This window comes from Dama dama, chromosome 9, assembly GCF_033118175.1.
Source record: "Dama dama isolate Ldn47 chromosome 9, ASM3311817v1, whole genome shotgun sequence".
Lineage (NCBI taxonomy): Eukaryota > Metazoa > Chordata > Mammalia > Artiodactyla > Cervidae > Dama > Dama dama.
In genome coordinates, this window is record NC_083689.1 from 5,933,548 (window position 1) to 5,954,892 (window position 21,345).

Here is a 21,345-nt window from a genome sequence, read left to right on the forward strand (position 1 = left end):
GGCAGATTCTCCTTCCTTAAAGGCAGGAGACCTACAGAATCCGCCTGCAAGGCAGATTCTCCTTCCTTAAAGGCAGGAGACCTACAGAATCCGCCTGCAAGGCAGATTCTCCTTCCTTAAAGGCAGGAGACCTACAGAATCCGCCTGCAAGGCAGATTCTCCTTCCTTAAAGGCAGGAGACCTACAGAATCCGCCTGCAAGGCAGGAGACCCCGGTTGGATTCCCGGGTCGGGAAGATCCGCTAGAGAAGGGATAGGCTACCCACTCCAGTAGTCTTGGGCTTCCCTGGTGGCCCAGCTGGTAAAGAATCCACCCACAATGCGAGTAGACCTGGGTTGGGAAGATTCCCCTGGAGAAGAGAAAGGCTACCCACTACAGCATTCTGGCCTGGAGAATTCCATGGACTATATATAGTTCATGGGGTCGCAAAGAGTTGGACAGGACTGAGCGACTTTTACTTTCCAGTATCCTTGCCTGGAAAATCCCATGGACAGAGGAGCCTGGCGGGCTACTATCCATGGGGACGCAAGAGTCGTACCAGACTTAGCGACCAAACAAAAAATATTGATTCATGCCTATTGCCCCAGGCGACGTTAACAGTTCCCTCTTTCACTCAAAAGGGCCTTCTGGACTGTGAAGCGGTCCACCCCTACAAGCAAGCACTGGGAGAGCAGGGATCCACACGCCCAGCCTCCCTCTGTTGCTTCCCCAAGCTCGTGCACAAGCCTCCGGGTGCTGCCCCCGACCCCAAGCCCACCCAGCCTCAGTGACCCCATCCATCAAGTGAGGGGGCTGCACTGGTTTCTGAGGACCCCGTCGGCTTCGGGGCTTCCTAACAACCCGTGCTGGACTCCTTGAGGTTCCCTTCGTCTTAGGCCCAAGCGTCAAAATGAGTTACCACAGCAGACTAACACTTTTCCAGTCACCCCTTCCTTCCAAATGTTAGCACGCACTGGTTTGCGCTCAACAGTCAGCCAAAAATGTATTTCCAAAGGCTATTCCTTTATATTTTTCCGGCAAACCCTGGACGGGTTTTTACAAAACGCCAGGCGCCCTGCTACCTGTGAACTCAACCATTCTGGCCAGAGGCATCGGCCCCGGGACTGATCGCTCCTCGACGAGACGCCAGCGCGGAGGCCTGAGGCCAGAAGGCCGAGAGGGAAGCGGAGAAGGCCGGGCTCGGCCGTCCTGCGCCCGGAGGCCGCGGCGGGTGGGCGGGGAGAGCGAAACACGCCGCGAGTCCCGAGGCCCCGCTGGCCCGGCGGCCGCCAGGGGGCGCCGCCGGCCCGCGCGCCCCGCCCCGCCCGCTCGGCTCCGCGAGGCGACGGCGGCGGCGCTTCCGCCAGGCCCGCCTCGGCCGGGGGAGCGCGGCGCCGCGATGTGGCTGGGCCCGGAGGAGGTGCTGGTGGCCAACGCGCTGTGGGTGACGGAGCGCGCCAACCCCTTCTTCGTGCTGCAGCGGCGCCGCGGCCACGGCAAGGGCGGCGGCCTCACGGGTGAGAGGCGCGCGGCGGCCGGGCCTGTGGGCGCCGCCGCGGGGCGGGCGAGGAAGCGAGGGCCGGGCGGCCGGCGCCGGACAGGCCGGGCGGCGGAGCGTCGCTGCGGACGCGCACGTCGGCGCGCCGCGGGGCCGGTTCGGGAGCGGGGCGGGAGGCGGGAAAGCCGGCCGCCGGCGGGCGGTGGGGGCCGGCCAGGGTGGCGCCAGGTGAGAACCGGGCTGGGGCCTCGAGGAAGACATCTACGCTGGCGTCAGGGGGCGGCCGGGGAGACTGCGGCCCAGCGGGGAGGCCCGAAGAAGGCCGGCGGCGGCCCCTGCCTGATTCGGTGCCCGGGAGCTTCCCGGGGCTCCGCGGAGGCTTGTGCAGCTTCCCGGAACGGATCTCACGGCTGAGAGTCCGCGGGATCTCCTGGGCCTCTGCTTCCCACAGGGCCTCCCAGGAGGGGCTGAGGGACACAAGCATTCCTTTCCTTCTGCCTCCTTCATTCCCCGCTCACCGAAGAATTACGTTTTTAGTGAGATCAGAGTTCCTCCCAGCTGCTGCCTGCCTCAGCGCCCATCCCTCCGGCTTCTCATCCGTCTTTCCCTCTTCTTGGTGCATTGAAGCTGCAGGACGAGGCTTAGCCGGATCACCGATACGTGTGTTCTGATGACCTAGGCAGGGTGCCTCTTTGCCCGTCTGGGCACCACACAGGACTGCGTCTCCTGGGGTGTGTGGCATGTGGGTTCCCGGGGATGTCTCCTGGGCACTCCTCTACAGGTGTCGTCCAAAGTCCAGGCGCTGCCCAGGTCGACCTGGGTCAGTCTTAGGCCAGACAAGCGCCTGTGCTCCTCTGGCGGCCCGTTGTTGCCATTGAGGGCCTCGGGCCCAGTGTTGCCAGGTGTAATTATCAAGAGAATTTTCTGTGCAATGTCCTAATTTTAAACATTAGCAGCTAATATAGCCCTGTCAGGTGCCGACAGAGGCGTCCCATGGGAGAACTCTTCCTTCAGCCTCTCCTGGGCCACCTCCTGATGTGGAAGTGTGTAGGGTTACCGGGAAAACTGTTGTCTTCAGTGCCTTGAGCTTCCTCCCAAAGGCCTCTAGAATCACAGGAGCCAGTGCCGGCCCTGCGTCCTGGGCTAGACTGTTCAGTGGAGGTTAGACAGCAGCCCCTCTGGAGAGACTGACCGGTGGTCCACCTGGAAGCCTATGTAGGAATTAAATGCATGGGTGCGCGGTACCTTCAGGTACGTCCGCACACCACATTTCCGTCTCAGTGCCTGTTCCCTGCTCTGCATTCCCACAGGTCATCTCAGTGGATGCCTGGGTTCCTCTGTGCTCTGCCTTCCTGTGCAGAGAAGGCCCTTTCTACGACACTCATCTCTCCAGTTCTCCCCCTGGGAGCCATGCCTTGAACTCTTTGCCTTAGCTAGCTTTAGTCAGTTATGGCACTGCCTGTGCTGTGGCCTTCTCTGTGCCATGATGGACATTATGGTTTCCTGAACACTCTCTCCTTGCGGGAGGAACAGTTTGTAATGTGGTTTTATTTGATCTGTCTTTTAAAGACAGATGCCAACCTCGATCATCACACTGATGAGTGTGATGACATGGCCTGCCATTAAAAATCTTTCAAGCCTTGCAATATGGATATGCCAACAATATAGGAATTAAATTTCTGAGACCAGAAGAGAAACCTCAACATGAACAGTTTAAAAAAGTTTATTCCAAACGCTGAAAAGGCTTGAATATGCCACTTTAACTGCAATTTACAGAGGCATTTTAGAACATTTCAGTAAAACAAAGAAAAGATTACAGACTCCTGACTTGGATGTATGTGAAAATTACCTTCTTTTGTAACTGATTATTTTATTTGTTAGACTGGAGGGTGAAAAAGCAGATTAAAATGAAATATGAAACAAGTGTTAAAGTCAGGCAATAAAATCAATAGTAATTATTCTGCTATCAGTAGGAAAATGGTAACAAAATATTTTCAGATCATACCAAAAGCAGCATTTTTTTTAAAGGAAAAAGGAGGGACTTCCTTGGTAGTTCAGAGGTTAAGAATCCACCTGCTGGGGCTTCCCTGGTGACTCAGTGGTAAAGAATCTGCCTGCCAATGCAGGAGACTCAGGTTTAATCCCTGATCCAGGAAGATCCCACATGCTACAGAGCAACTGTTGAGCCGGTGCTCTAGAGCCTGCAGCTAGCAGCTACTCAGCCTGTATGTCATAACTGCTGAAGCCCATGCGCCCTAGAGCCTGTGCCCTGTAACAAGAGAGGCCGCTGCCGCAAGAAGTTGTTGCCCCACCACTGGAGAGCAGCCCCCACTCAGCACAGCTAGAGAAAAGCCCACCCAGCAACCAAGACCCAGCACAGCCAGAAATAAATAAAACTGGTTTTTAAAAAAGGAAAACTATAGGTCCAACATTCCTTATGAGCAACAGAAAAGAATCAGCCTGCAAATGCAGGGGACACATGTTCGATCCCTCCCTGCTCCAGGAAGATTCCACGTGCCATGGAGCAACTGAGCCCATACTCTAGCCCATGCTCTAGCCACGCTCTGCAACGGGAGAAATCACACTGAGATGCAGTTGGAGAGTAGCCCACACAGAGCGATGAAGACCCAGTGCAGCCAAAAATAAAAAATAATAAGCAAACCTCAAATATGAACAGTGGACAGGCTTCTATTTAGCTGAAACATTCAATTAATGAAGAGGAATAAATCAAATAGTTGCAAAATGTAAACATTTCCTCTGATTTATTGGGGAAATAGTGATGTTGACAAATGTTGATGACATTGTGATGAGAAGGAAAACTTGAAATATCCTGAAATGCTTCAGAGATTGGGGGAAAAAAAAAAATGGGACAATTTGGACGATACTAAAAATTTACCTGTTATTTTCCATCATGACTTTTAAGGCTACATTATCTTCCTGTTGTTGATGTGGAAAATGATGTTAAAAATCCTTGTCTTATGAAAAAGGCATCAGAGTATACAGCCAGAAGTGTCAGAGAGACATGTCATAAGAAATGTGTCTGGCAGTTAATAAAACAAATCACATTGTTTTTCTGGATTTTGTGATATTTGTGGTATTGTTTTGTTTAATATTTATTTGTTTGGTTGTGCTGAGTCTTAGTTGCAACAGGAGGGATCTTTAGTTGCAACATGTGGAGTCTGGTTTCCTGACCAGGCCTCAAACCCGGGCCCTTGCATTGGGAAGTCTTAGCTAAGTCTTAATGCTAAGTCTTAGCCACTGGACCACCAGGGAAGTCCTTGTTGTTCTGTTTTGTTGTACTTCCTCATTCTGAACAAATGCTAGCTTTCAAATCTGATTTTGTGTTTTTCTTGAAGAGGGCCTAGCGGATCATGTGAGCTTTGAGCTTCGTAAAACTTGAGTCAGCCCCTGCCTGCAGGTGTTTCTGAGTCAGGAGGATGAACAGGAATAAGTAGGAGGGGATTTTTTGATAGGGATCAGAAACTGGCTGAAGGCCCTCGAGGAAAAAGAAGTAACTTAATGGACTGGATGACGCAGGATGTTTCTCGCTCTGGGCTGGGGCTGTGGAGCAGCTCTCCCCTCGCAGCTGCCTCCAGCCGGGCTCAGCTTGCAGCACAGCCCTCCCTCACCCTCCCTCTCTCTGCCCTCTTGCCAGGTCTTCTTGTGGGCACCCTGGATGTGGTGCTGGACTCCAGCGCCCGGGTGGCCCCATACCGCATCCTGCACCAGACCCAGGATTCACAGGTCTATTGGACAGTGGCGTGCGGTAGGTGCCTTGAGTCACCAGGGGCGCTGGGGGCGGCCTGACCCGGAGGGGGCGGGACCCAGCCTGCATTCCTGCGCGGGCCGTGGCCTGCTGCTGCCCTTTACTCAGCCCTTTACTCAGCACAGGCCAGGCCAACATCCACCTCAGCAAGGCAGCGTGGCCGTGCACGGCCGCAGGGCAGGTGGAGCTGAGTGTCACGAAGCCCTGTGCCTTGCCAAGGGCTTGGCCTTGGGCAGTGTCCATGTTCTGCTAACCTTTTCTCAAGATGATACAGTTGATCATTTTTCATGTACTACATAATTTTTTAATTCACCTACTCACTAAAAGTTATCTGTAAACCCCCATATCAATACTTGTGGTGATTTTGGACATCTGTGGGAGTGTGTGTGTGCAGAGCAGTGAAGAATTTGTCACCAGACACACAGGTTCCCCGCTGAGGTGGAACAAGCCACCGTTCTGCCTTATTGTTTCAGCTGTCAGACCATGAAGACGTCTCCTTTTAAGAATCTAAGCGCCGTGCTTTTCATGTTTTTGTGTTACCTGTTGATGACTTTGCTGTTTAAAATGGCCCCAAGTATAATGCTAAAGTGCTGCATGGCATGTGGTGCTTTTAAGGGCAAGAAGCTGCGATGTGCCTTACACATGAAATATGAAAAATATGAGTTAGAGGAGCTTCCTTCATGAGTGAGTTACAGTGCTCCTGGCTATGAGTTCCATGCTAGGGTATTAAAATTATGTATTAAATAAGATGGCTTTAAGCAGAAAGACATAAGACAAAGTAGTATATGGATCAGTTGATGAAAATGGTGTGACTGGAGGCTCATAGGAACTTGGCCCTATAGCTCCCCTGGAAGCAGTATTGGCAAATTCAGTGTTCCAGGAAACTGTAGAACACAACCACCGCGAATAACGAGAATCAGCTACAGTTGTCCTAAGAGGAGACATCCACTCTCCCGAGAATCCAGGAGGAAGTCCCCTTTCAGCGGGACCAGCCTGGCTGAGATGGAACAGCAAACAGCAGTCATAGCTGGCTCTCAGACAGCACTTCTGCCTGCCAGGCATGTGAGCCTCCCGGCAACTCCAGAAGGGAGAACGTTGGTTTTCCCTGTTTTAAAGATGAGGAAACTGTGGCCCAGAGGGGTTAATAAACTTGCCCAAAGGCCCACAGAACTCTAGATCAGACCCAGAGCACTCGTGTCCACTGAGCTGAATTCCTCCCTGTGCGAGCAGCCACAGTGTCACTGTGCCCCAAGATAGTGTTTTTCCTTGGAGACCTGAGAAGAGATGATGAGAGTGTTCACAGCTGGACTCCAGCTACCAGGGCTGGGATAGGTGCCAGGGCCCCCTGAGGAGGGCACTTGCAGGAGCCAGAGGCTTCCTGGGGGGGGGGGGGGCAGTTGATGTGTGCCTGGGCCAAGATGAGCTGCTTCGTGCTGAAACGGGTCCTCAAGGTGTTCATTTGTGTCTCGGGGTCTTCCTTCTCAGAGAGTGGAAGGAGAGGGGCAGTGACAGTACGGGCAGCTTCTCTGCGGGAAGAGAGGCGTGCAGTTGCTTGGGGGGCCTTGTGGGAGGCCCCCAGGGGAGGGGCGCGCTGTACTGGGGAGCTCCTGCCGGTCCGGCCCCTGCTCGTCTGCCTGTGCCGCTCTGTTTTGCCCAAAATCAGACCCCTACTGACACCTGCCACTGAATCTTGACGCCTTAGCTTGCCATTGAAGGACTTTTCCCCTTTAAATTTTAAGTACTATTTCTGTGTTTTTCAGAACTTTTTATGAATTATCTTTTTGATTCTTAGAGCACCTTGGAGACAGTTATTTTCATTTTACAGGATGAAGCTGAGGCACAGTTAAGTTGAGCATGTTGCCGAGGGTCACCTCCCTGGAAAGTGACCAAACCATAATGCTAATCCAGGCTGCTCATACCCTCAAGGAGTTGCTGGTCTGGTGGGAGAGCCACAAGGGGATTACCTTGTAGCTCAGTTGGTAAAGAATCTGCCTACAATGCAGGAGACCTGGGTTCAATTCCTAGGTCAGAAAGATCTCCTGGAGAAGGAAATGGCACCCCAGTCCAGTATTCTTGCCTGTAGAACCCCATGGACAGAGGAGCCTGGCAGGCTACAATCCATGGGGTTGCAAGAGTCGGACAGAACTTAGCAACTAAACTACCACCAAAGGACTTTCAGGGTCTGCCTGCCTCCATTTCTGTCTTCCTCCCCCAGCTCACACCTGGCCTTCAGCCAGACAAGACACTCGCAGGCCCTGAAGTCCTTCACTGCATCTGTCCTGGCTTGTGCCTACAGCGTCCCCCCACATCCACATTACCTCCCCCTGCTCTGTCAAGTACCTGCCTAGATGTCACATTCTATAGAAACTTCCCCAGATTCCCCAGAACCACATACCACATACCGCTCCTCCCTCCCTTGGACTTGCCATGTCCCCACCAGCACTTTTGCATTGAAGATTTGCTGCTCTCCCACCAGACTAGCAACTCCATCAGGGTGCAGGCAGCCTGGTTTAGCATTATGGTTTGGTCGCTTGCCATCGAGGTGACTCTGGGCAACATGCTCAACCTAACTGTGCCTCAGCTTCATCCTATAAAATGAAAATAACTGTACCTGTCTCTGAGGTGCTCTAAGAATCAAATAAGACAATTTATAAAAAGTTCTGGAAAAACAGAAATAGCACTTAAAATTTAATTAGCTATTATATTTTTTATTACCAATACCTGGCATAGAGATAGAGTAGTTTCAGTATTTACTTGGTACTAAATGATTTCCTAAAGGAAATCAGTCCTGAATATTCATTGGAAATACTTTGGCCACGTAATGCTAAGAACTGACTTGTTGGAAAAGACCCTGATGGAGAAAGATTGAAGGCAGGAAGAGAAGGGGACGACAGAGGTTGAGATGGTTGGATGGCGTCACCGACTCAATGGACATGAGTTTGAGCAAACTTCAGGAGTTGGCAATGGAGAGGGAAGCCTGGTGTGCTGCAGTCCATAGGGTCTCAGTCAGACACGACTGAGCAACTGAACTGAGATGAAGATCAAGTTGCTTTTAACTAATAATTCTTTTATGTGAATATATGTAAATATTTATAATTAAAGTGCAGACAGATCCACACAGGTATAGTGAACAAGATTCCTTTGTTTTAGGTTGCCAGCAATGTGTGTGAGAGTTACATCACATGCAAATTCAACTTTCACATTCAAATATGGGTTCTTAGCAAAAAAAGCAAGAAAGAAAGAACTCCCTTCTCCTAACAACTAGGAGAAGTTGGCCTCTAGGCACTAGGGAAAGGAGGCCATAATAGATATGCAAAGAAAAATGAAAAAAATAATTCATGGATGATTTAGGAACTTCTGTTTATGGTTATCTGTTGTTACAATCATCTGTTGTTATGCTTATCATCATGATTATCACTGTTAGTGTATGATTCTGGGTTTAATCGTCTTCACATGGACATTCTCCCACTGACCCGTGGGAAAGGATCTTTCTATGTAGTTGCTTGTTAGGGTGGTGAACTGTTTGGGTAAATGGAAAGAAACAAAAGAAATCAACCCTAAGCAAGACAGGCTGGACTGTGACTCTGGAAGACAGACATTGAGCAGGCACCTGGGCCAGAGGAGGTGACAGGGCCCAACTCAGCCTGGCAGGAGTGGGGCCAGGACAGGGTCTTCAGCTGGTAGAAGAACTGTAGCCAGGCAGGAAAGGATGGGGTGAGCAGGGACCAGGCGCCCAGCGAGAAGTGTCTGTCGTCCACAGTCACGCGGAGCTCGTGTCTCTGCCACAGCCCCCTCCCTCCGAGTGTGTGGGCCTCCCCGCAGCCACAGAGACGGCGGGGCCTTCCGGGTGCCCACAGTCAGCAGACTGTCCCAGGACACTGAAAAGGAAGCAGAGCCTTCACTCCTTTCCTTATTCGTGTGTGAATTCATTTAGAAAAGAGTTCGTAAGTGCAAACCCCATGCCGGACACATGATAAACCCCCAAAACTGGGGTGCCAGAGGGGTGGGGAAGAGACTTGCCTCATCCTTTTACTTCTCCTCCTGAGGTCCCTTTTCCCAGTTCTCTGGTGGAGGCAGAGAAAGCAGCTGCCTGCGTTTGGGAACGGCACTGGGCCGCCTCTGAGTGTTTTCATCTCCACGGGCCTGTGGTGCCCTCGAGGGGCCCTCTTCCTAAGGAGGACAGGAACCTCCCTCCTAGGTGAGGCAGACCCTGGGGGCCAGCTAGCAACTGAAAGAGTCAAACCGGTGAAACAAAGGGTTCCTGGAAGAGACAGAATCCGGTTGGGGTGTGAACTCGGGGGAGGAGGAAGAGCAGTCAGAGGGGCATCTGGCCCCATCCTCCTGGCAGGAGACCAGCCAGCCAGGGACCTGGCGTCCTGCAGGAAGCTCCCGCTGCCATCTGTGGAGGCCTAAATTCTCAGGAGAACTGCAGTGACCTATACCAAGTCTGACTGTGTCTGGCTAGTCACCTACACTTGGAAGACCACATTAAGTCCTTTTGTTTCAAGGAAAAGTAAGTAAGCAAATCTGCACATGTACAAACTATTTCTGGGAGGACACAAGAAGCAAGCAGTCACTCTTGCTCGTGGTGTTAGAGGGAAATGGAGGCTTTACTTTTTTCGTGACTCTGTAATTCTATGTGAATTTTTTTATTTTGTGTTTTTATCAGGACCATTTATGACTTTTGTTTTATACACACACACACACACACACACATATGGAAAGAGTAAACAGGTGAAAGATAGTAATCTTCTTTTGTATAGCAAATTAGATCACCCATTTTATTTAAACTCTCTCTGAGTTTATGTTTAAGGCCTGGTGATTTTGTGATTTTCCTTTTCTTTATTCCACCAAACCACCCCTAGGTTCTTCCCGAAAAGAGATCACAAAACACTGGGAATGGCTGGAAAATAACTTACTCCAGACGCTGTCCATCTTTGACAATGAGGAAGATATCACCACCTTCGTCAAGGGCAAGATACACGTAAGACTCACTCTCCATACTGGTTCTGACTCCCTTCTTTGGGCTAGCAGTATTCACCTATGTCATCCTCTGAAACCTTCAGACAACATGATATAGTTCTTTCCTCCATTAAACAGAGATGGAATGAACTGTCCGATCCTGTTCTCTTGGTATTGAAAGGGGCGGTTGAACTCATTGTATGCAGGCCTCATCTTCTGACCAGCCACCAGAGTCTGACTAAGTGTAGCTGGGAGTTCCCATTCCCTTAGAGAGTGTTAGAGCAAATATGCAGATATCCAACTCTGTGTCTAGTTCCTTGGCCAACAGAGGAAGAAGTTGGAAATGACAGGGTAATATGAAGTATATTTCTATCATAAAGCTAACATAGCTTCAAAATGCACAGATATTTTGACCTAGCAATTCCATTCCTTGGAATTTACCCTAGAGTGTATTCATATGTGCAGAATGGCATATGTATCAGGATGTTCCCTGCAGCACTGTGCCTCCCAGTCCCATGGTAAGAGGGGAAGCAGCTGTTCTTTCCTTTGCTAATCAAGAGTGATCATACTTGCTAACATAGCACTTATTATTTTCTATATGAATACCGTGCTGAGCATCTTATAGTCAGGGGACTTGATCAGTCATATGTGATATTCTTAGTGGAATATTTTACAGGTAGCAAAATAATTATGAATGTGTAAAAACTTATCACAGGGATGTTTAGATTGTTTCCCCTTTAGGGAGTAATTAGCATAATGAGCATTTATCTGAGGATGTATGTGTGTGTGTCTGCCTTTTTTTCTTTCTGGTGGTTTATTGCCTTGGGTTAGATTCCTCAGAGGGCCCTTACTAGGTCAGAGTTTATGATACAAACTTGCTTTGGGCAAGCCCTTGTGACTTCATAATGCCAGCACTTCCTAGACCTGGGCAGACAGCACCGAGAGCCCCTCAGCAGCTCTCGGCGTACCTCGGCGTGAGTTAGGATAGGACCTGTGTTGCCTTCTAGCTCCAGGAAACCAGGCAAAGAGAGCAGAGGCTAGTCTTCACTCTCCTAATGAACCAGCTGGGCAATAATAATAATAACAGCAACATTATGGAATGTTTCCCTTATGCCAAGCCCAAACAAACGAATCAACAAAATAGACCAAAGTTCTCGATGAGTCAAATTAAAACTGGAAATTAGAAAATGTTGAGGTGCGGGGGCTTCCCTGGTGACTCAGTGGTGTGGGGTCCAATGCAGGAGACATGGGTTTGATCCCTGGGCCAGGAGGAGCCCATGTGCCACGGAGCAACTGAGTCCGTGCACCACGGCTGCGAGTCTGTGCTCCAGAGCCCCACACGTGCACCTGCGGAGCCGGCGAGCTGCAGCTACTGAAGCCCGACCACCCTAGAGCCTGTGCTCCCCAACAAGAGGAGCCCCTGCCATGAGTAGTCCTCACAGCATGACTAAGGAGTTGCCCCTACTCACTGCAACTAGGGAAAAGCCCACACAGCAATGAAGACCCAGGACAGCCAAAAATTAATTAATTAATCAAAAATTATTTTTTAAAAAAGAAAAAATGTTGAGGGAATTCCCTGGCAAGCCAGCGGTTAGGACTCAGCACTTTTACTGCTGGGACCCTGGTTTATCCTCTGGTTGGAGAACTAAGATCCTGCAAGATGCACGGTGCCACCAAAAAAAAAGAGAGAACTGGACAGTTACAGAAACACTACTGAATATCAGAATTTGTGAGATGTAAAGGCAGCACCCAGAAGGAAATGTAAAGTCTTAAGTTTTATGTTTTATAATGATGTGATAAAAAAGAAAGGTGGGAATTAGTGAGCCAAGTGCCCAATTCAGTAAATTAGAAGAATTCCAGAGAAACCAGGAAATCAGAAAGACGGAAAGACAGTTATCACAGAACGATTTACTATTCACCAAAGACTCTATTATTCACCAGATTATAGTTGGCATTTTTTAGCAGTAAAGTATTTTTTAATTAAGATAGGTACCTTGTTTTTGTAGACATAACACTATTACATATTTAATAGACATAACTTCTATATGCACTGTGAAACCAAAAAAAATTGTATGACTTGCTTATATGTGCTTTATTGCCATGGTTCAGACAGAACCACACCAGCAATATCTCCAGGGTATGCCTATAACAAAGGGAAGAAGTTAACTTCTTGGAAAATAAAGAAATTATACAGAAGAACAACAGATCAAAAAACAGATCTAAAATATAAACACACCTGTGGCAAAAGTGATACAGGACGAAAGAGAAAAACCTCAAGCCATGTTGGGAATGAAATATTAAAAAAAAAAAAAGCAGAGTTTAAAAAAAAAGAAAATGCCATAAACAGCTTTACACCCATAAATTATAAGAATTAAGACAAGATGGACACTATTAAAATAATGTTTTAGTTTCCAGTTGCTATTGTAACAAGTTACCATAAGTTAAAAGTGAAAGTGAAGTCGCTCAGTCGTGTCCGACTCTTTGCGACCCCGTGGACTGTAGCCCAGCAGGCTCCTCTCTCCATGGGATTTTCCAGGCAAGAGGACTGGAGTAGGCTGCCATTTCCCTCTCCAGGGGATCTTCCCAACCCAGGGATTGAACCCAGGCCTCCTGCATTGCAGGCAGACGCTTTACCACCTGGGCCACTGTGGAGACAGTGGTTCTTAGGGCTTCCCTGGCGGCTCAGTGGTAAAGAACCCGCCGCAGGGTGCGCGGGTTGGACCCCTGATCTGGCGTTGTGTGCCGCAACTGCTGAGCCTGTGCTCTCGACCTGGGAAGCCACAACTACTGACGCCCTGCACTCTAGAGCCTGTGCTTGCAGCAAGAGGAGCCGCTGCAGTGGGAGGCAGCACCGCCGGAGAGTGGCTCCCGCTCCCTGCAGCTGGAGGAAAGCCTGGCAGCAGGAAGACCCAGGACAGCCAAACGTTTAAAACACTAATTTTAAGTAAGCACATGTTTTTCCTCTTACAGTTCTGCATGTCAGAAGTCTGAAATGAAATCTCATAGGCTAAAATCAAGGAATTGACAGGACTGATTCTTGGAAGCTCCGAGGGGAGAATCCACTTCCTTGCCTTTTCCAGCTTTTAGGAACCTTGTAGGGCTTCCCTTTACTGACTCAGCAGTAAAGAATCCACCTGCCAATACAGGAGACACAGGTTCAACCCCTGGGTCAGGAAGATCCCCTGGAGAAGGAAATGGCAACCCACTCCCAGTATTCTTCCCTGGGAAACCCCATGGGCAGAGGAGCCTGGCGAGCTACAGTCCAAGGGGTTGTGAAGAGTCGGACACAACTGAGTGACTTAACAGGAGCCATGGATTTCGTAGCTCTGGGTCCTTACCTTTCTTTTAATGCCAGCAGCACTGACGTCTTGATTGACTTGTTTAATCAATTGGTACCTCTCTCTCAACTCTCCTGGGAATTGGATGTAACATCTTTAGTGTGTTAGTCTCTCAGTCATGTCCGATTCTGCAACCCCATGGACTGTAGCCCCCAAGGCTCCTCTGTCCATGGAGATTGTCCAGGCAAGAGTACTGGAGTGGGTTCCCACTCTCTTCTCCAGGGAACATCTTTAGGGGGGCTGTCATCTGATCTGCCACATAATAGAACTGAAACTGAGACAAAGAAACAGAACACTTGAATATGCCTAAAACTGTTAAAGAAATTAAATTAGTCATTTAAAGTCTACCCAGTGATTCTTACAGTGCATTTCTATCAGCTAGCAAACAAAACCCAAGTCCTGTGAGCCAGGTGGTTCGTGCCCATCTGTGGGGACCATTGCTCGAGCAGAGCCCAGTGGGAATGCAGAGAAAAGTGCAAAGCAGCGTGTCAGCCCCTCTGCTTCCTGCTTGGGGACCTCCCAGGTGCAGCTGAAGGAGTGGGAGCCACCCGCTGAGACCCAGGAAGGGGGCCTGAAGGCCAAGGTGCCAGGGGCCGTCCATAGGCTGTCTGGCGCTCACCATCCCGCCGGTGGGGCCCTTTCTCCAGCCTCCCAGTAGGCACACTGGAGGGCAGCAGGAGACAAAGGTGGGGCCTTAGTAGTGAGGAGGGTGCTCAGATGTAGAGCTCGCTTCTGCAGCAGTGCTGTGGGGAGGTGGAGAGGCAGCTTGAGAGAGAGAGATGTTGGGGTTGCAGTTACAGTGGTGCTGTCTGTACGGAAATGGAGGTGCTACTCTTGGGTCCTCACCCCAGCTCCTGCTGTTTCTCCTACTCGTGCATGCAGGGACGTGAGGCTGCCAGGAGGCTCAGTGGAAGCGGCAGTCTGGGCCGCACCACTTGCCTTGAATTCCTTTAGCTTACCTCGTAGTCATACCCCATGTACATTTTGAGCTAGATGTACTAAGAACCTGTTGTACCTCCAAGAGGTTTGGCTCTGTGGCCCAGGGTGATGCCTCTGGGCACCCTGAGCCCAGGAAAGATGCTGGCGGGACACAGGACTGACACGCCCTGAGCTGGGTGGGCCCTGCAGCTGGCCCAAGGGCCTTGAGCAAGGGCCAGAGGCAGTAGGCACCTGGCATGGGGGCGGGGGGGGAGTGTCAGATACAGAACAGCCTTCAGGACACTGGCGTGAGAATTGCCCTTCATAGAACAGTGCCACAGCAAGATCCCATCTGGGCAAAGAAAGAAGGGAAAGAGCAGGTTGTGTGTTAATTGCTTAAAGGTGCATCAGTGCCAGCCTGTTAGGGAGAAAATCAGCAAAGTGGCTACAACAGCAGAGGAGATGGAGACTCCCTTCTTACTGAACTCCCTTTTCTACTATTTGCAATTTTTTTTGCCATGTTTATGTATTATATTTTTCAGGTATTTACATTAAAATAACTAAAATGTAAATTTGAAAGTCTTTGCTCTGAGCTAGTACAGAAAAATAGCTCAGGGAGTTAGGGGAAGTTGCCTGTTCTGTGTGGCCAGAGCAGCTGTCGGGTCTCCCTGCTTGTGGCCCTGGGTCAGTGTCCAGGAGCCCCGAGCGCCCCTGGCTGATTCCCCGTGTCCTCCTCCAGGGCATCATCGCAGAAGAGAACAAGAACGTGCAGCCCCAGGGAGATGAAGACCCTGGGAAGTTCAAGGAGGCCGAGCTGAAAATGAGGAAGCAGTTCGGGATGCCCGAGGGGGAGAAGCTGGTCAACTACTACTCCTGCAGCTACTGGAAGGGCCGAGTGCCGCGGCAGGGCTGGCTCTACCTGACAGTCAACCACCTTTGCTTCTACTCTTTTCTGCTGGGCAAGGAGGGTGAGTGGAAGCAGCGGGGCTCCCTGCATCACCCCAGCCCCTGCCCCAGCCTCCAGCTGTTGCGGGCATCCTCCTCTGCACTCACCCTCCACCTCGCCTCTACAAAGTGCACCCCCTCCCCGGTCCTCCAGACTTCCTGAGGGCTTGGCCTCCACAGCCCCCCGATATTCTGTCCCCACACAACCACCAGAGTCTCCCCAGAACACAGTGACCCATGAGCAGAATGCCCAGACTTGAGCCAAATATCACCTGGCTTTTCGGGGGCTTCTGTCATGTCTGCGTCAACCAGCGCAGCTCTTCACATGGTGACTTTCAGCACAGGGCCTCCCCTCTTTCACGTAGAACATACCAGGGCCCCCTTCATCCCTGAGTAGCTCCAGGTTCCATGGGGCCTTGGGTATGTGCCTCTGCACCCACCTGCTGCAGGGCCTCCACCCAGGAAGCCCTGGCCTCAGGACAGAGGGCAGACACCCAGCCCACACCCTCTGCTGACACGTCACCCCGGAAAGCAGCCCCAAGGCTTCAGCGGCTCTCAGTGTCCCCTTCCCAGGCCCAGCAAGGCCAGCACCCAGCCATGCAGACACGTGTCCCAACCTCACCCGCCTCTGTCCCGCCTTCACATCTGCTCAGAGGCAGGGCCAGTGTCCTCTCTGTGCCAGTCACACCATGTAGTGACTTGTTCCCATGGCAGGACATTCCCCCCAGCTGGGGCTTTTCAGGTCCCGGGGCTCAGCTCGCTCACCTCTGCTTGTTCACTCATGTCATCCTTCAGCCAGTCTGTGGCAAGCCCAGGAGGTTCTTGGGACTGGGAGCTGGGTCAGCCCTGCACAGCTGGGCTCCGGCCTGGGGGCCCTGCTCGCCGCAGCGGCTGCTGGGCACTGCGGGGATGCAGGAGCCGGCCCGCCGGCCCTGCAGCGAGTTTGCCGTCATGCTGTGTCTGTCCCCCCGGCGTCCAGTGAGCCTGGTGGTGCAGTGGGTGGACGTCACGCGGCTGGAGAAGAACGCCACACTGCTCTTCCCCGAGAGCATCCGCGTGGACACGCGGGACCAGGAGCTCTTCTTCTCCATGTTCCTCAACATCGGGGAGACCTTCAAGCTCATGGAGCAGCTGGCCAACCTGGCCGTGCGGCAGCTGCTGGACAGCGAGGGCTTCCTGGAGGAGAGGGCGCCGCCCAGGCCGCCGCGGCCACACAGGAACATCTCGGCGCTGAAGCGGTGCGTCGGCCCCGCCCGGGCGGGGACCCGTCCTCCTCACCCGGCACAGGCACCGTGTGTGGGAGGGGGCCGGTGAAGGGTGGTTTCGGTAGTGCAGGAAGAGCAGGGGGTCCTCAGAGGCATCATCCTAAACCCTGCCGCTGGCCCGGAGGGAGTGCCTCCTGTATCGCTTCTCCAGCGCCGGCGCAGGGCGCGCTCGCCGTCTCCGGAGTCTGAGATAGGAAGCCGGGGCCCCTGTGGACAGAGGAACTCGCCCAGGCCCGGGCCCTTGGCGGTGAGCGAGCGCGCAGCGGAGCCCAGGACCGCCGCCCACCGCGGGAGCCGGGGCGGCCCCGGAGGCCGCGTCGGGAAGGCCTCAGCGCACCCCAGCTCAGGGAGCGCAGCCGCCTTCCCCCCGGGACGGACGGCTTGGCTCAGGCCCCGGGAGAGCGCCCTGCGCGGGTTTGAGGCCCTGCCACTCTGTGTGGGAACCAGCAGACCGAGGAACACGTCGCGGGGCCAGCCACTCCAGAGCAGCTCTGTCCTTGCACCTCCGTGGCAGCGTCACGGGACGCTCGCAGGCCAGGGGGAGCGCAGAGATGGCCTGAGTGAGAGTCTCGCCGCTAGGCTCAGAGACCACAGTCCAGGCCCAGACTCTGCACCTTCTGGCAGAACGCTGTCCAAGGACAGCACTTGCCTCTCTCGAGTGACCGAGTGGCTCTCAGAACCTCTGGGAAGGAAACAAACAGGACAGCACTCGGCAGGCTCTGGCGCTGTCCATCGAGGGTGTCTGTCGAGGGGGCCGCCAGGCCAGGGAGATTGGCTGCCCCCCTGGGCCTGGGGAGGAGATGTTCACAAAGATTGGTCCCTGCAGGGCCCTGCCTCACACTGTCATAGGCCCAGCGAGGGTGTGTTTCTCTTAAACAACAGCACCGTGTGTTATGTTTTTTGAGGTTTTTTTGGTCCAAGCCACTCAGCACTTGGGATCTTAGTTCCCCAACCAGGGATGGAACTTGCCCCCGCTGCAGTGGAAGCTCAGAATCATAACCACTGCATTTCTGGGGAAGTCCTAGCACCCTGCGTTTTCGTCCTAACTCCACACCTGCCTGTCGGGAGGCCCTGTCTGGGTTCCTAGGTGGGGGCCTGGTCTTCCCAGGAAGAAGCAGCAGGGTGGGCACAGGCATCTTCTGGGCACACGAGGCATGCTGTTTGTTCACCGCTCCTCTGCTGACCCGACGGATGTCCACATTTCCCTACTAGATCGTTCAGTATTCGTGTTTTATTGAACTCAGGTCCCTGGGCACCACTTGCTCACAGGAGGACCCCCACGAGCCTGAGTCCAGTGAGGAGGCCGAGGACATGAGGCCCCCTCGGGAGTGTATCAGCCCTAACGCTTATCCCCTTTCCCACCACCAGAGACCTGGATGCTCGAGCCAAGAACGAGTGCTACCGTGCCACGTTTCGGCTGCCCCGGGACGAGCGCCTGGACGGCCACACGAGCTGTACGCTGTGGACCCCGTTCAACAAGCTGCACATCCCCGGCCAGATGTTTATCTCCAGCAACTACATCTGCTTCGCCAGCAAGGAGGAGGATGCTTGCCACCTTATCATACCCCTGCGGGAGGTGAGCCCAACACCCTCGCCAGCTCTCCCCTCGCCTGCCAGGGCCCCTGGCCAGGTTCCCAGCCGGGGAAGCCCCTCAAGGTTTGGAGACCTGAGCGCCGAGGGCACGCGGCTCAGCCCCTCCCTGAGCACCTGTCCTCCGCCAGGCCCCGTGGGGTGTTGGGTGCCCTGGGTGCCCGCTCACGGGTCAGCCTCACCTGGTGGGAAGAAGGGGCAGGCTTTGGCCTGCCAGCTGCGCTCACACTGGTACTGGGTCAGAGCCCAGGGGCCTTCTGCAGGTGCGTGTCCCTTAGGCCTGCCTTCTTGGGTCTTCCAGTTGGACTTTGGCATATCCCTGCTTTGGCTGGGCCTGGAGGACACTGACCGTGCCCACCTCCATCATGTCACTCAGAGGCCCCCTCACTGACCCCTCCTGACACCTGCCTTGGCAGGAGGAGGGTCAACTCTCACCTGTAAGCTAGCTCTTATCTGTCACAGGGATTTTTTTCTCTAGTTTCTTGGGCTTCCACAGTGACTCTCATGGAAACAAAGCCATTTGTCCTGTGCTGCAGTGAAGGGTGTATAGTGAGGGGGAGCAGCCGCCGCCCCACCACCACCCAGACAGAAGGCCCAGACCCTGAGGTCAGGGATAGATCCCAGCAAGGCATACTGGCTGTTTAATTACTGAAGCACAATGAGGTTCTTAAGTTAGAACCTAAATCACGGTCGTCTGATTCTGTTTAAAACAGAACAAGGGGACCTCTCTGACCTTTGTACAAAGCCCTGAAGTTGTGGGTATAGTCATGAATAGGTGTGAGGGACTGTGCTGCCTCAGTTTCCCCAAGGGAAGTCAGAGCAAAGACTTAAAGGAGCCACAGCTCCAGGCCGAGGGGCCCCACACTCCCTTTGGCACTAGCCCTGTGGGTTTGTCCTGGCTGCTGTCCCAACCTGACCCTGAGGTCTGGGGGTTGGCTACAGACTCATCTTAAGCCCAGCTCCACTTCTCCTGAGGGGTCCTGACATCCTGACATCGGAGAGCTCTGGCTAACCCAGGAAGCTCTTGGAATGCGGCCACAGCTGGTCAGGATGGAGGCCCCTACCTAGCCCTGACCTCAGCATCCCATCCAGGGGTCTTCCCAGGGGCTCCTTACTCAGAGCCAGCACACTCATGTGTCCACTGTGCTAAGTCACTTCAGTCATGTCCAACTCTGTGGGGCCCCATGGACTGTAGCCTCCCAGGCTCCTCTGTCCATGGCATTCTCCAGGCAAGAATTCTGGAGTGGGTTGCCACGCCCTCCTCCAGGGGATCTTCCCCACCCAGGAATCAAACCCTAATCTCCTAGTCTCCTGCACTGGCAGGTGGGTTCTTTACCACTAGCGCCACCTAGGGCCGGTGATCCAAAACTACTGAGCCTGCGCGCGAGAGAAGCAACCACAGTGAAAAGCCCCGACTCTGCAGCGAGTAGCCCCTGCTCGCCACAGCTAGAGAAAGTCTGGGCAGCAGCAAAGACCCAGCACAGCCAAAGCTTAGCTAATTTTTTAAAAAAGAACTGGGCCCGTGATATGCATCAGGAGGTGTTGAGGGAGTGAGTGCCGAGGAGGGGAATGACTGCTCATTTGGCTTTAGGACGGGGGCAGGACCGTCAGCCTTGAGGGGGCTGATCAGGGAGCAGCTGGGCTCAGGCTCTGCATTCCGCCTCATCCCCCTCAGGACGGTTTTCCAAGGCTGACAGCCTCACACGCAGCAGCAGTGGCGGAAACAGGGCTCAGACGTGCACAGGACACACACAGCAGCGAGAGGCAGGGTCAGGATGTGAAGCACCCAGGCCTGCAGAGCCCTACACCCCCTCCCCGCCCCAAGCCCAGAAGGCAGCCTGAGCCCACTGCGCTCTCGCCTTCACAAAACCACGTGGTTCTGTGTCCCAAGATAAAGACCCCCAGATGCTGTTTCTGGCTTCTCAGGTGACCATTGTGGAAAAAGCTGACTGCTCCAGCGTCCTGCCCAGCCCTCTGTCTATTAGCACTAAGAGCAAAATGACCTTTCTGTTCGCCAACCTGAAAGACCGTGAGTTCTTGGTTGAGAGGATCTCTGACTTCCTCCAGAAGATGCCATCCAAGCCGTCAGGAGGCAGCCGAGCAGAGAGGAAAGCCAGCATCGTGGACGCAGCCCCAGAGGTGAGCAGGCCCCCCAGAGCAGCGGGGCGGGGGTCAGGAGCAGAAGGAGAGCCCAGGTAGCTCTGCAGTGCCTGCCTGGGGCTTGGGTGGACAGGGCCCCTGCTTGGCGTTGCTGGAAAACCTCACCCAACCCCAGTCTCGGGTCCTAGCCACGCACACGGGGCTCGGGGTGTCAGACCTCTCTGTGCCCCAAGACTCCCTCAAGTCGGCCTGCCTGCCTCGAGTCTTACTCCACGTGAGAAGCCATCTCTGCCTGGACCAGCCCCCTTCATCACTGTCCCTCACGTGCGTCTCCAGCACTGGGAGCCACACTGCTGAGGCCTGCCAGTTTGGGTTTTTTACCTGGCATCTCTCCCTTCAGCCTCTGTTGCAGGGTCACCTGTCACTGCAGTCTCCTTACAGTACCAACAGCATTAATAATTCTTTAACATCAAATACTTGTGTTTACGGGCTTCCCTGGTGGCTCGCCTGCAATATGGGAGACGTGGGTTCGAATCCTGGGTTGGGAAGATCCCCTGGAGAAGGGAAAGGCTGCCCACTCCAGTATTCTGGCCTCGAGAATTCCATGGACTGTATAGTCCATGGGGTCACAGAGTCAGACACAACTGAGTGACTTTCACACTCATGTTTACATTTCCCCAGATGCACGTGTACTTTTTGCAATTTGATCAGACTTGAACTGAGGTGCACATAGATCATTTATTTGTTGCAGTTGATTGCTGTAATCTCTTTACAGGTTTCTGCTCCCGTCTCTTTCTCCCTCTCCCTCTCTCTCTCTCTTTTCTCACAGTATTTTATTGAAGGAGTTGGTCGTTTGTGCTGTAGAGTATCTCACAGCCTGGTGTTTGCCGATTGCTTCCCCTGCAAGCATTTAACAGGTTCTTTAGTGCCCTGTTTCGTGTAAGTTGGTGGTTGGGTGGTAAGATCCAGCTCAACTTTTGATTT

The 21,345-nt window shown here is 53.0% G+C and overlaps 1 protein-coding gene across 7 annotated transcripts in view; it reads left to right on the forward strand.

The window, feature by feature from the left end:
- The first annotated feature begins 1,336 nt into the window (after window positions 1-1,336).
- TBC1D9B (TBC1 domain family member 9B) overlaps window positions 1,337-21,345 on the forward strand; it is a 40,344-nt gene continuing 20,335 nt past the window's right edge. For 5 of the 7 annotated variants that reach the window (XM_061149631.1, XM_061149634.1, XM_061149635.1 and 2 more), the window contains exons 1-7: window positions 1,337-1,496; window positions 5,133-5,243; window positions 10,109-10,227; window positions 15,201-15,429; window positions 16,386-16,644; window positions 18,040-18,247; window positions 20,188-20,400. In XM_061149631.1, coding sequence (XP_061005614.1) covers window positions 1,379-1,496; window positions 5,133-5,243; window positions 10,109-10,227; window positions 15,201-15,429; window positions 16,386-16,644; window positions 18,040-18,247; window positions 20,188-20,400 — 1,257 coding nt within the window. In that variant the 5' untranslated portion in view covers window positions 1,337-1,378. The remainder of the gene's footprint in view (window positions 1,497-5,132; window positions 5,244-10,108; window positions 10,228-15,200; window positions 15,430-16,385; window positions 16,645-18,039; window positions 18,248-20,187; window positions 20,401-21,345) is intronic. The other 2 variants (XM_061149632.1, XM_061149633.1) reach the window with 2 other exon arrangements.